At 27.2% G+C, this 13,445-nt stretch overlaps 2 protein-coding genes across 4 annotated transcripts in view; one reads left to right on the top strand and one right to left on the bottom strand.

Moving 5' to 3' along the window:
* The window catches only part of LOC107454492 (fibronectin type-III domain-containing protein 3A), a 53,895-nt gene extending 43,816 nt beyond the window's left edge, over positions 1–10,079 (bottom strand). The window contains exons 1-3 of one of the 3 annotated variants that reach the window (XM_016071696.3): positions 9,599–10,079; positions 5,724–6,419; positions 3,934–4,103 (exon numbers count right to left, since the gene is read on the bottom strand). In XM_016071696.3, the coding sequence (XP_015927182.1) occupies positions 3,934–4,103; positions 5,724–6,372 (819 nt within the window). In that variant the 5' untranslated portion in view covers positions 6,373–6,419; positions 9,599–10,079. Of the gene's footprint in view, positions 1–3,933; positions 4,104–5,723; positions 6,420–9,262 lie in introns of all 3 variants that reach the window. The other 2 variants (XM_016071697.4, XM_043043000.2) reach the window with 2 other exon arrangements.
* Positions 10,080–10,160: 81 nt separating this feature from the next.
* LOC107454498 (peptidyl-prolyl cis-trans isomerase NIMA-interacting 4) lies at positions 10,161–13,011 on the top strand. The gene is made up of 3 exons (XM_016071711.4): positions 10,161–10,511; positions 10,891–11,010; positions 12,809–13,011. Exons 1-3 carry the CDS (start codon positions 10,407–10,409, stop codon positions 12,965–12,967), a joined length of 384 nt encoding a protein of 127 aa, XP_015927197.1. The 5' UTR covers positions 10,161–10,406; the 3' UTR covers positions 12,968–13,011.
* The last annotated feature ends 434 nt before the right edge of the window (positions 13,012–13,445 follow it).

Raw genomic sequence — 13,445 nt, 5'->3', positions numbered from 1 at the left:
GCATCCTGGCATAAATATAAAGCCATATAATTTTTTTTATCAGTTAATAATGTACAGTAGGGAACCGATTATCCGGAACGATCGGGACCATTGCTATTCCGGATAACTGATTTTTCCGGTTTTCTGAATCGCTACAAAAAGCCGTTTTTTTGTTGTTAAACCCAACTAAAAAAACATTTTTTTTTGGAAATAATCTAAAAAAGAAGAAAAAATGATGAAGTAATACACTAATGATTATTTCCAAAATGATTCTAAGGTAAACATCTTTCGAAAAAGAAAGAAAAATACTAAATTCTTATGAGGAAAAAAAATTTATTTTTTAAAAAATGGTTGGAAAATTTATCGAATTTCGTTCCGGTTTTTTGGTTTTCCGGTTTTCTGATTTCCGGATAACGGGTTCTGTACTGTACCATCAATTAACCAATCATTTAATTAAAAGGTCATCAAAGACTGATTCTTTTTAACGAGATATTAGTTTAAAAAAACTTAGCTTTCAAAAAATTATGGAATTAAATGTGAAAAATGTACTAGATGTGAAACTTACTGATGTTGCATCAAGAAGAACTGACAAGTCAAAAACATTAAAAACAAACTTCTATTTAATCTTTGTTGCATTAATGTAAAATGTAGCATGAAAGGTAGGTAAGTGTGCATTGTATTTTTAAATAATTTTCTATGGATTTCTAATAATAAAGATTTTATTAAAGGTAAATAAATATTAATGCAATTTGTTATTTAAATTTATGTGTTTCTTAAACTATTATATTAATTTAGTTAAGACATTTAAATAGTTTTAAAGTTCTCAATCAGCACAACTTTGTTTAAAACGAACACTTCTCCTACTGTTACTATCATTTGGATGATTGTTCTTTTATATTCAGATGACGTTTATTACAAGAAGAGTCAACTGCAGATTAATATTTCGATAAAATAACTTTCATAGCTTGAAATAAAAAATTATTTTAATTTAATAAAAGCAATCAGAAAAAATTCTTATTTCTTCAAATTTGATTGTTGTTGTTGCAGTTCATGTACGTTGCACTAGAGCTGCACAATGGGCTACTGGCGACAGTCTGGGAAACATCCCGGATGATCCGAAGACATGCCATCGCAATTTTGATCCCCTGCAGAGGGGTGTGGCACCCCTGCTTCGGTAGCCCAATGACCTGCACGCGAAATTTTAAAATTAAAAGTATAAGAATCGTAAAATAATGTTGAAGTTTAAAATTAAAAATAATAAACTGAATTTAAAGTTTGAAGCCAAATTTCATATTCCACTAGCTTCTACATTAAAAAACATTCCAGAATAATAAAAAGAGTTTATCAGTGTCTCTCTTTTAACTCCAGAAAACTTTAAAGGAAGTCGAAGTTCAAACATTATCTTAAACACTATTATAAGTTTATTCTTACAGACCTTTATTTTTTTTATGAACCATTTTTTTCTCCCTGGAACTTTTTCTATATGAACATGTCAAAAATGTGCTCATAATAGAAATAACTTTTAGTGCTAGTACTTTTAAATGCATGTTTTTATTAAATTCAAGTTGAAATTTCACTATTGACAATGATTTTAATCAATTTTCAAATTTGGATACACTTTTAAGCCCAACATTTTAAAATAGCAAAATTGTTTTTTAATAAATGGTGGAAAATTTCTAGAAATTTACCAGTCATAAATGATTTTTATTTGTATTGACAATTTTTCAAAATATTTTCTTACTTCACCATATTTGGGATTATATTAACTTTATTGTGTTGCTGCATGCTTTAAAGTTTTGTGTATGATTTTATAAATTTTTTATTCTTATTCTTATTTTTTTTTTTTTTTTTTTTTTTTTTTTTNTTTTTTTTTTTTCTTTTCTTTTTTTTTTTTTTTTTTTTTTTTTTGTTAAACATGAGTTTTGATAGCGGGTAAGAGTATTGAGTGAGCGTGGTTATTTGTGACTGACAGCTCTGACTAATCTCCTATCTGTGGAGTTCATTTTGATGCTCACCAGAAAGCTTTGCCGATTATTCAGACAAGGCACTTGTCCCGTTAAGTGCTTTTTGTTTTCAGGAATCTTTTCAGGTTCCCATTCTACAGCCAGCAAAAAGCTTGCTGAAATACTGTGAGAATGGAAAGCCAGCGTTTGATCTAGTGTGGTCTACTTTGAATTAATCTAAGCTGAGTCAGGTCTCGATAACTTGGACAATGGATAGAACTTGGTTTCAATTGTGGATTAAACATATTGAAGGTACACGAGTTGTTTTGTGTTAAGGCGAAAGGAATTTTAAAATAATTTTACTGGCAATAGATTTGTTATTATTCAGTGTTCCTCTATGGCTCTGTATTATTAGACACTCATAAATATAATTCGTTACTTTCATAGAGTTGTCTTATTAAGCCATACAACCAGGATTTTATTTGTGTTTGTTTTAAAATATTATCTATACTGGAATGAAACTGTTCTTTATTATTTGAATAAGTAAACTCAATCTACAACTCAATTTCTTGGTGTTGGTTAGTACTGATAAATTAATTATTTACTTTTCTTTAGCTCTTACGAAGTACGGGTATTTAGTTAATAAGAAATAAATAATCAATAAATCAGTATTAACATTACAAATCTGAAAAGGCATATAGTGTCACAATTGCTAAAACTAAATAATCTAAATTTTATTTAGTATTACTCTTCCGGTTCACTTAACATTGTTAGATTTAGAAAAACATGTTTTCTCAAAACACTTACTTCATCAAAATAAAGTTTAGTCACAATTGGCACTGAAAATGATGTAAAAATAGTCAATTGGAGATAGTCAAACTTACTACAATAAGCGATTTTGGTCATTAATTTTTCTTTTAAGTAAATTACTTTATTTTTTTATTTCAATTGTTGAATTCGAATAATTGAGCTTTATAAAAACGCAATAAAAAATCTTAATTATAAACAAAATAAAAATATGGTATCAGATAACATAAGAAATTCTAATTTGATGACATACCCTTCACATGCCACCAACATTGATTCTCGAGCTCACCTAACACAACAGAGCAGTAAAACCCCAAACTTCACAGCTGTTATCTTGTAAATATAGCCAAACCTCATAAGCACAAAACTGCTAAATATGAAATATGGCTTTACGTGAAACACATATTTGATCCGGTGGTAAACAACCAATTCATATCGTCACACATTATTTCAGCTCCAAATAAAATGTATAAATTGTTGGTTTTTACAATATATTTTTCATCTGTTATATTTTGTTAAAAATTTAGTAAAATTGTAAAGATTATTTTGTATGATACATAATTGTATTATTTACATACATTTATGAAGTACATAATATGTATTGTCAGTAAGTAATAAAATGTTTTTATGATGCATCGGATAAGATAGAATTCAGTTATCAGTTCAGAAATAATTGTGATAGTTCCTCCAATTTTGTATTAACGAGGTTCGAATGTATTAATAAAAACAGAATTTATAACAATAGCTAATGTTCAACAAATGTGAAAAAAACTATTTTTCAAACATCCATACTGACCAGACTAATATAAATTAACAAACACACTTTTAGAATCAGGGCTAAATTTGTCTCATGCACCCACTGTCTGAATTTCAGAACCCTAGCACAATGGGTTCTGGAGTAATGAGAAAAAGACACACAGGCACACTCTTCCTTTTATCATTACAGATTAATATTGTTTTAAAAAACTATTTTTGTATTAGAGTTAATTATTTATAATATACATCCTATTTTTGCATTTTAAAGTAGAAATTAAAACTATCTCACAAAAATAAAACACATAATGTACCTGTTTTAACCTATATTTTAAACTTTAATTCTCAAGATCTTATGAAGCCAAAATGTGTAATTTAAACAAGCTAGACAAAAAAGCACTTTTTTTTTAAAGAAACAACTTAAATAACTAAAAATAAAAACTTAACTTACATAAGGATTTCCAACTGTTACGGCAACAGGCGGCTGAGGAGAAAGAATAATGTGTCTTAATGTACCATGTTCATCAACTATTTGCTGCACCATGTGTCCAGGAGGAACCTGCACGGGCATTGGCACTGGGGGAGTATTATTACTAGAGACCATTCGCACGGTAGCAGGTCCTATTAATATAAATTATTTTATCTATATTTAATTAAATATAACAAGTTCAAAATTTTAATCTAAAATTAGAAGCTCTAAACTATATTTTAGATACAAACACTTTAATGAGTAGGAAAAAAATGTCGGCAAGTTGTTTTATAGACTGGGTGTAGGAAAAAATTTTGGTAAGAATTTACCTAAATAGAGTTGAAAATTTAAGTTTAATTAAATTACTTTAAGGAACTTAAAACATATCATTTTATTGAATCAATAAAATAGGCAATAAAAAAGGCATATTTCAGCAATAAAAAAGGCATATCACTTAAAATATTTAAACTGAAATATACTGTTATCTAACTCCTGAGGCCTTTTTGTCTATATTCCAAAACAAGAATTTTTACAATAATTAAATGATTTAATTTCACATTATAAAAATAAGTTCATTATTTTATAAAATTTATTATAAAAATAAAATTTTTCAAAATAAAATTACAGAAATTTCAATTTTTATGTAGGTTATTTATAATCCAGAAATTGTATGGAAATAAATTACTGATATGCAGCAAGTTTCATTTATCAAAAGAAAGATTTTACAATTACGATACTCAGTAATTTAAGGAGTATTAACCATGTTTTCCTCCCAAAACCAAAGAAATTTAAATGCATAGTTTAATATAAAGTAAGCAACAAAAAAAAAAGGTCACAAATGGATAACTTAGTTGCATTTATTGGATTTTTAGACTTTAAAATCAATTCTTAATAGTTTAACGGACATAAAATTCCTCCAGCCTCAAATATGCCAATTAATTAGTGATAATTATAAATTAAATTGTATAATCAGACACAAAAACCTCTGGATAGACGTAACTTTTTTTCCAACAGATTCAGTTTCACCGATCACTATCAAACCACTATCACACCGATCAGTAGTATTCACTATCAAAGTAGGTATTTAGCTGCATTTTGGATAAAAATCATCCCACTAGCATACTTTAGGTGTTTAAATTTTACACCTCATAACATTTCACTTTTTAGCATATTTTGTGTACAAATAGAATAAAATTTTTTAACTTTTGATACAAGGGGATACTTTTATATTGTGATCTGTCGCAGCAACTACAATCACCAAATAGATATTAAATATTGCAAATTTAAAAAAAAAATTTCCAGTGGTTTGACTGAGGGTGGCTGAGAGTTATACTCTTTGAGTTGGTTTCTTTCTGTGATTTATTTTATCCTTTCTTGCCAGACACTGCTCTGAAATTGTCAAAACTTAACAATTATTTTGGAGTAGAATCAAGATATGGAAATCTCCCATAATACGAACCTTTAAATTTTTCAAAAAAATTTTTATCACTTTGATTTTTTATATATATATATATATATATATATAAAATTGAAGTAGAGCCCATGGCAATGGCTTTATTTATTTCCCCCTAGCCAAAACTCGAAATAGGATTTTTACATCCACACATCAAAATATCCTATAAGTACTTTAATAGAATATTTTAAAAAAATTATGCCCTTTAACTTTGAGGCAATTAATTACATTTATTTGAAAATAATTAAAAAATAATACACATGTTATATTTTAAAATTACAACCAAACATTTAAACAAATTTAAAAAAATAATAGCTACCTTGAATAAGTTGAACATGGTCTCCCATATCAAAAGAAATAGTTTCTCCAGGATTTACATGTAGATGCACAACATATTGCGAATTTCTATTATAATTCATTGAATTAGGACTGCCATTGTGAGGTATCTGAGGACATGATGATGTACTTGGCAAATTAGGAAATATATTGTTGCATGAAATTTGGTCACTGCCAAGTTTTGATACATGAGGTTGAAATCCTCTAACATTTCCACCGCAAGCTCTCAAATTGTTATTATATTTATTACATTCAAACCAAATTTGGCTGTCACTTGTGACGGTCCATGTTTCAGGAGTAAATGGTAAGGAGTTGCCAAGAACGTTGATACGTGGCTCATTATTTAAATGTTTGACACCGTTCACGCGTTTATCATCAAAAGCCTGGAAGTTAGAGTTTTGTCTCGATGAATTTTCATTTAGAGTATCGACACTGCTGGAAGACGTTTTACTACTAGATGCTTCACCCTTTTCCACCGTTTTCTTTTCACAGGAAGATTCTGATTTATTTTCCTCTTTTGGGGCAGAAATAATCTCATCACACTTTGTTTCTTCACAACTGCCTGAAACAGAGTCTTGCTCCTTATTATCCAAGTTTAAAGTGCCAGCAGAGATGTCAGTAGAGCTTGCCATCACTAAAATAGTCTATTGCCATAGGAATAAATCCTTCTGAGGAATTTCTAAAAAAAATAATAAATATTACACGTGAATTTGTTTCAATACAAATCGGAAAAAAAAACTTTAATGAAAATAATAATCACACTTTAGTTTTAATTATAATAAAATCCCCATGACAATGCAAAATTATTTCTATTGAATTTGTAAAATTAACCAAATCTCTCATAGTAACAATTTGAGTTAGTACTCAAAATTAGACTCCAGAACCTAAATAAGAAGCTTCATACCCGCTTAATCTAAGCTAAGTCACAGTTTAAGCAAAATTTAAGCAAGTATTTTCTGTTACGTTTATAATATTAAATAAGGAGTTTCAAAACTACCCCCCTATGAAAATGAAACAGATGAAGTTGAGATTACTACAATTCTGCCTAACTACAATTCTGATTCCATGACTATGACTTCATAGCCCTACTTTAACATCAAATTTAATATTTCTGAAAAACGGGTGAGATAAGGCAGCTTAAAAAAAAAAATTTTTAAAAAAACAGAAATATTCAATCGATTGTTTCTTTAAAAAATTTACAATTGCAATTTTTTAAGTACATTCTTCTTACGTTAAAATTTACTGTTTTTTTTTTAAAAAAATACAGTCACACTTAATTTTTATATATTATTTTTAATGGGTCCACTTTAAATTTGAAAAATCCATTTAATATGAATTGGCATTATGCCCGGTTAGCTCGAATACAAAAATCACAAGTAAGCGAATATTTAAAAGTTGAAAAATACTATCTAAAAATTTAAGAAACAGTAACCTATCATATTTCTGTGAATAGAAAGTAAAAAATATTTTTTTTTTTTTGATAAATAAATGCAAGCATACAAAACAAAATTGAAAAAATAAAAAAAATTAGCAAAATCTAATAATGAATAGATTACAAAGTCAAAATGACAATATTTACTACATATGATTTAAGTAAAAGCCTATTTTTGCTTACAAAAGGTTCCAATAGATCTTAGTTAGGAATTTAGAAAATTATCACCATTATGCTTAATCTCATCACAAACAAACTAAATCACTCGCTTTTGCATTATTGTAGATTGTTGAATACATTTTTAAAAATTTAGCATGATGATATTTTGATTAATAAACATAATTGAATTTTAATATTAAATCATCACATAATAAACTTAATATATTATAATTAACATTGCATTTATCAATAAAAATAAACGGTAATTTAATTCTACATTTGATAATCCATTATTTTTTTAAATGTTATGCTCATTTTTTCAATTAAATTTGTGGCTAAATTTCAAGTAGATTTAATTATTAATTTTGCACTAGAGCTACAGTAATGGGCAATAAACAATGGACTGGATTCATCCTCAAAACTGGATTGATGTTCTGCAAACAATGCTGGCACATAAGGGCATTACACTAATACAATTTATATCTGACAGTAAATGGTGCAATCATCTCTTCTTTATCCCACACTCCAAATGTACTTAAAATTCAAAATTCTCACTTAAAATTTTAAGAATGGCTTTTCATAAAATTGGTATAAGCCCGAGATTATCAGAAGAGGCACTTGCCCAGGGCTACATAATTTTAATATCTAAAAAATTAGAATTTCATACTTTATTCAATGGCAAACCCAGCCTATTCATTTATCTTTTACAGAAGCTTAATTTATATCCAAAATGAGATATTGAATTAATAATATTTAAGTGGCAAAGTGTACCTTTATTTTCTTAAAAATTAGCTACCATTAGTTATATTTCTAATCATTCTTGTCCTTATGTTAAGTATGGTTCCATATTATATGCATCCTATGCATTGAAGCAAAGCACAGATTAGATTCTTAATCATTGGAGACTTATTAGAGAAATTTAGAATCAGATGATGCAGCCTCAAAGCATGCACGCTTATAGTACAATCTGTACTGTGCATACTAGTGTAGTTGCATGAAATTTTTATTGAAATAAAAACAAAAGAAAATTTTAAGTCAGTGAAAATGTTATGGCCTCCTAATTAACATTTCGCCAAGGGTCCCAAATTCTTTTAAACGGGTCCTAGATATCATTTTCTAATAGGAAAAAATTGATTTTTTTAAAAAGATTATGAATTAGAAGCAACTATAATACCGACTTAGGCACACATTGAAAATAAAAAGAGTAAAACGTGAATATCATTTCAATTTATATAAATAAAAGATAACTTTCACAAATTAAGTTAAATATTTTTAAAAAAACTAAAAATTTAATTAACAAGTTAAAATTAATTAAAAATTGTGTCAAACAGTCAAGCACAAAATTAGTTTATCTTATACATTTAAAAAAATTAATTTTCTCAAATTACTTTCTTCTAATTTTTATAGATATGACATCTATCAATATATAAATACGCTATATCATTTTAATTCTAACATTTGAATCAATATTATAGCATAATAACTGAAGGTTCTTTTTTCAGAGAAGCTAATCTAATTTAGTTACTCTTGCACACATAAAATATTTCTATACAAATTTTTGAATCTCAAAATGTAATATATAAAAAAGCTTTTCATTATTTATACAACATAGATTAAAATGTAAATAAAATAAATTATGGTTACAGAAGGTGTAACATAAAACATTAAAATAATATACTATAAGAAACCTTTTGGACACTATAATACAGTGAGTAGTTGTTGATAGATGGTTTACTTGTTATAAAAAATTGACTTATTTCTTATTGACGAAAATACAACGAAACTAATGAATCAAGTAAACATAATATCTATTACCAAATTTGTACACGAAAATTACAATAAATTTATTTCTAAAAGAGAATGTCACACTTCAAATGAATTTAAAACTTTAACAACAAATAAAATAAAAATCGAGCTAAAAAATAAACTACCAGATTTAAAATTTGAAGTTTATTTAAGGCTATCAAACAATGGTAAACTTTATGCGGAATAATATTATACGAGAATTAACTGAATTTTAGAAGAATAACTTGGTTTCTCTTTCACGTATCATTCAACAGCTGGAACTGAAATTCCACCGTATCTGTCACATATGTCTTCCTTTATTTTTCACAAACAAAACTTTTTAAAAGAATGACACGATTCACAAAGTAGTTCTCAAGAAATAGATATTTATCCATCAGAAATGATAAAATCCCATCAGCAATAATTTTTAAAAAAAATTTAGTACGTGTCACTTAAGAAGCAAGACCTGTCAGATCACTTGCCTGTATCAAAATGTCAATTTTCATTTTATAAACTCGGCACTCATTTACAACTTTAAAGGCGGATAAGCGACTGACGCATTTAAATATAAGATGTTACAATTCATGTACCCAATTACTGGTTAATAAAGGGTAACTTTTTATTAAACAAAAATTTAATTGCTGCACTAGGACCTGTCAACTTCTGCTAATGTTGACGTACTAGCAATCACATTTCCTTCAGGACAAATAGAATCGATATTTTTTAGCAGACACATATATCGATATTTTATGATACTGAAAGTAAAATAATCTTTGTATGAAAATCCTTATCAAACAAAACTTTATAAATTCAATCTTATATTTATATGAAGTGATGTTTGAAGAGTCAAAAACGATGAAATAAGGATTATGCACTTTCAATTAAATATTCTTATATTACAGCTTTAAGTTTGGCATCGATAAAATAAAACTTGAGTGAAGTGAAATCGCATTATTTATTTTGATTTTGAAAGCATCGGGGGTAGTGTATAGAGACAGGATGTATGTGGTCGCATAGGAAACATGATCTCTTTCAGAGCATGTTTTCAAGCATGCGCACATTGCATGGCAGTACTATCTGCCATGTAATTTTCTGACTAGGAAGAGGTGTTATTAAATTTTTGATAGTAAACTGCGCACGCTTGAAATATGCTTTGAAGTGAATCTTGTTCCCTATGGGAACACATACATCTTGTCCCTATACACTTCATTGATCGAACGTGCTTTCTAACTTGAAAGGCGCTAAGTCTAATTATCTGATTCCTGTAACATTTATTGAAATTTAATTATTATGCCACCGAAAGGTAAAGGGAAAAATCAAAATAAAAGTAATGCTGGAGCAGAATCTAAAGAGGCTGGTGCTTCAAAACAGACTAAAGGGGGCACTTCTGTTAAGGTGCTGTAATATTAAATAAATAAAGCTAGTGTTTTTGACATTATAACTTACATCTTATTTATTATTATGATTATTGAAAGTAGGGTTGAAATAAATGAATACATTGATCTTAATGACATGATATATTTTCATATGGTAATGGCAATTTATGAAAGTGTTGACTAATGTTTATTTTGTTAGTCACTTTTTCCATCAAAAATTAACATATAAATATAAAGAATTAGTGAATATTCAACTAGTTTTCTATTTGTTGATGCTACATCATGCAAAAACGCATTTTCTTCATATACCTAAAGCCTACTTACATTAAAAAGTAAGTATTGCTATATTCTAAAAAAATTCACATATTGCTCTCATAACTACTAATTATTTATTTTAGGTAAGACATATTTTATGTGAAAAACAGTCCAAGGTCCTTGAGGCAATGGAGAAATTAAAATCTGGTATAAAATTTAACGAAGTAGCTACTCAATATAGTGAGGATAAAGCAAGACAAGGTGTAAGTTTGCATTTATTTTAAATCTCAGGCATTTGTTTGAATTACTAATTTTTTTTTAAAATTGAAGTGGATAGAATTGTTTATAATTATTTTATAGTATATTAAGCCTAGAAAAAAGTCAAAGAAAGCTTTTATGTAAGCTTTTAAAAGTTGAAGAGAATTAACTTTTTAGTACTAAAAACACAGTTACACATAAAATTTTGAAGGAAAAAAATTCTACTTGTTTATTTGATTTAAATTTTCTTTGTTTTAATCCTTAATTTATTTTAAAAGAAATGGGTATACTTTGAAATTTATAGTCCTGTAGTATATAGCTTTATTTATTAATATTTTTTTTATTTCTAGATTGTTTCAATTTTACAAATTTTTCCTGAATAATATTTGAAAAGTTATGTTTAGAAATAATGTTTAATTGTTTAATTTTTTTTTAAGCTAAAACTTTTTAGTTTTCTTTTCAACAGAAATTTACATGTAAAATTTGAATCATGCATTTAGGTAATCACGTTTTGGCATGCTCAATTCATGCTGATACTATCGTGAATTGATAAAGTGTTTCGATTTTATTTTTGACAGTTAATGATTTTCACATGTTTTTTAAATATCTCTATATATTTCAAACAATATGAAAAATTCAAATCGTGCATTTAAATATTTACCTTTTAAAGCAGTGATTCTATCGATTTTTTGGCTGCCATTGCTATTGATTTCTCCGTAGTTTTGAAATCGGATATTATTTATTACAACAACCTAATCTTGAAAAGAAACACTCATTTGAGTAACCCCTTTTTTAGGAGTCCGATTCTCACGTTTTCGTTGTCGATCTTTTTTCAGCAATTACTACTACGGATTTCATGATTTTAAATTATTTTTTTTATTGTGATTATCATTTATAAAGTGTGAAGAAGGAAATAATTAGCCGGTTTCTCCCACCCTCCTCCAACTAAATGTGAAAATATCACCCGTAGTATTGTAATAAAAAATGATTACATGTTTAATTAAAAATTTTGTAAACACTGCACTTTTGTTATTTTAAATTAGTAGCTTATATGTTTGTTATTATTAAAGTATCTTGCAGAAAGATATTAGTGCTAGAAGTTTTGTCGCTGATAGCTCAAAAAATTCTGCCACATAGCTTTGCTGAAAGGTTCTTGAAACATAACTGAGGTTTTTTTATTATGATTTTTGTTGGAAAACAATCTAAATAGATATATTTTTATGTTAAATTCTTATGTTGTCCTGATGATAACTCTGTGTCTCTATATTTTTAAAATAAAATTATCATATATCATTATTTTTTAGCCTTTTTTAATTAAATCATCAATATACTAACATTTGGTTATCCATTTGTCAATGTTTTAAATTAAGAACACCACAAAGGATCGTGTGTTGTCATAAGACTTTCTCTATTGCAATGATTATATATTAATTGATATAGGGAAGATACATATATTCCTTTCAAGATATTAAGCAGACACTCTAAAAATTAGTTCATAAGACTTTCTCTATTGCAATGATTATATATTAATTGATATAGGAAAGATACATATATTCCTTTCAAGATATTAAGCAGACACTCTAAAAATGCCAGATTGTCTCATTTAAATAATGTTCCAGATAAACTGTATTGTTACTTTTTGTTATTAATTGTTTATTTTTACTTGTTGTATTAACTGTATTGTTACTTTTCTTTTGACTGAGTACTGGTTCTTGATAGTTTTTTTCTCTACCGATTATTGTGCAACTTGAAAAAGCAGTTAATTTTAATGACTTCTTAAAAAACATTTTGTTTTTTTTCTAGGGCGATCTTGGGTGGATGATTAGAGGAAGCATGGTTGGTCCATTTCAAGATGCAGCTTTTGCACTTCCTATTAGCAATTTACAAAATCCTGTATATACTGATCCCCCAATCAAAACCAAATTTGGATATCATATCATAATGATCGAAGGCAAAAAATAACTGTTTTATTCTTGTATATATGATTAAAAAAAAATTTTATTTAATTTTCTTGTTTTCTATTGTACATGTTTCGTTTATGTTAAACAATCTATGTCATAATTTAAGTATTACATAATTTATATTTGTAAATAATCCATATCATTAATCTTTTACTATGAACACATATTCATAAAGTGAATATATAGTTGAACCTCGCAAATAAGAAATTCCAGAACCAATATTATTTCTCAAAAATTATAAATGAAGGAAATTTGTGTAAAAATATTTATAAAATTGATTTGATTATCCAATTGATGAATAATGCGATAAGAAAGCAAAATAATGTGAAATCTGGTGTTAAAATAAATATGCATAATTTCCAGGAGTACTGAGTTGTTCAAGTGTTTAATTCAAAGACAAAAATAGCATTCAAATGTGCGGTTCATAATTCATGTTAATATGAATTGTGATAAAGCATTATTAAAGTTATAATAAACTT

The sequence above is a fragment of the Parasteatoda tepidariorum genome, chromosome 4 (genome assembly GCF_043381705.1).
Source record: "Parasteatoda tepidariorum isolate YZ-2023 chromosome 4, CAS_Ptep_4.0, whole genome shotgun sequence".
NCBI classification, from domain to species: domain Eukaryota; kingdom Metazoa; phylum Arthropoda; class Arachnida; order Araneae; family Theridiidae; genus Parasteatoda; species Parasteatoda tepidariorum.
The sequence above is the reverse complement of the archived record's forward strand: the minus strand, read 5'-3'. Positions and strand labels throughout refer to the sequence as shown.

Coding starts and splice junctions, on each gene's coding strand:
- LOC107454498 (XM_016071711.4), top strand. CDS start 10,407: ATGCCACCGAAAGGTAAAGGGAAAAATCAAAATAAAAGTAATGCTGGA. Junction 10,512..10,890: donor AAGGGGGCACTTCTGTTAAG/GTGCTGTAATAT, acceptor TATTTATTTTAG/GTAAGACATATTTTATGTGA. Junction 11,011..12,808: donor AGGATAAAGCAAGACAAGGT/GTAAGTTTGCAT, acceptor TTTTTTTTCTAG/GGCGATCTTGGGTGGATGAT.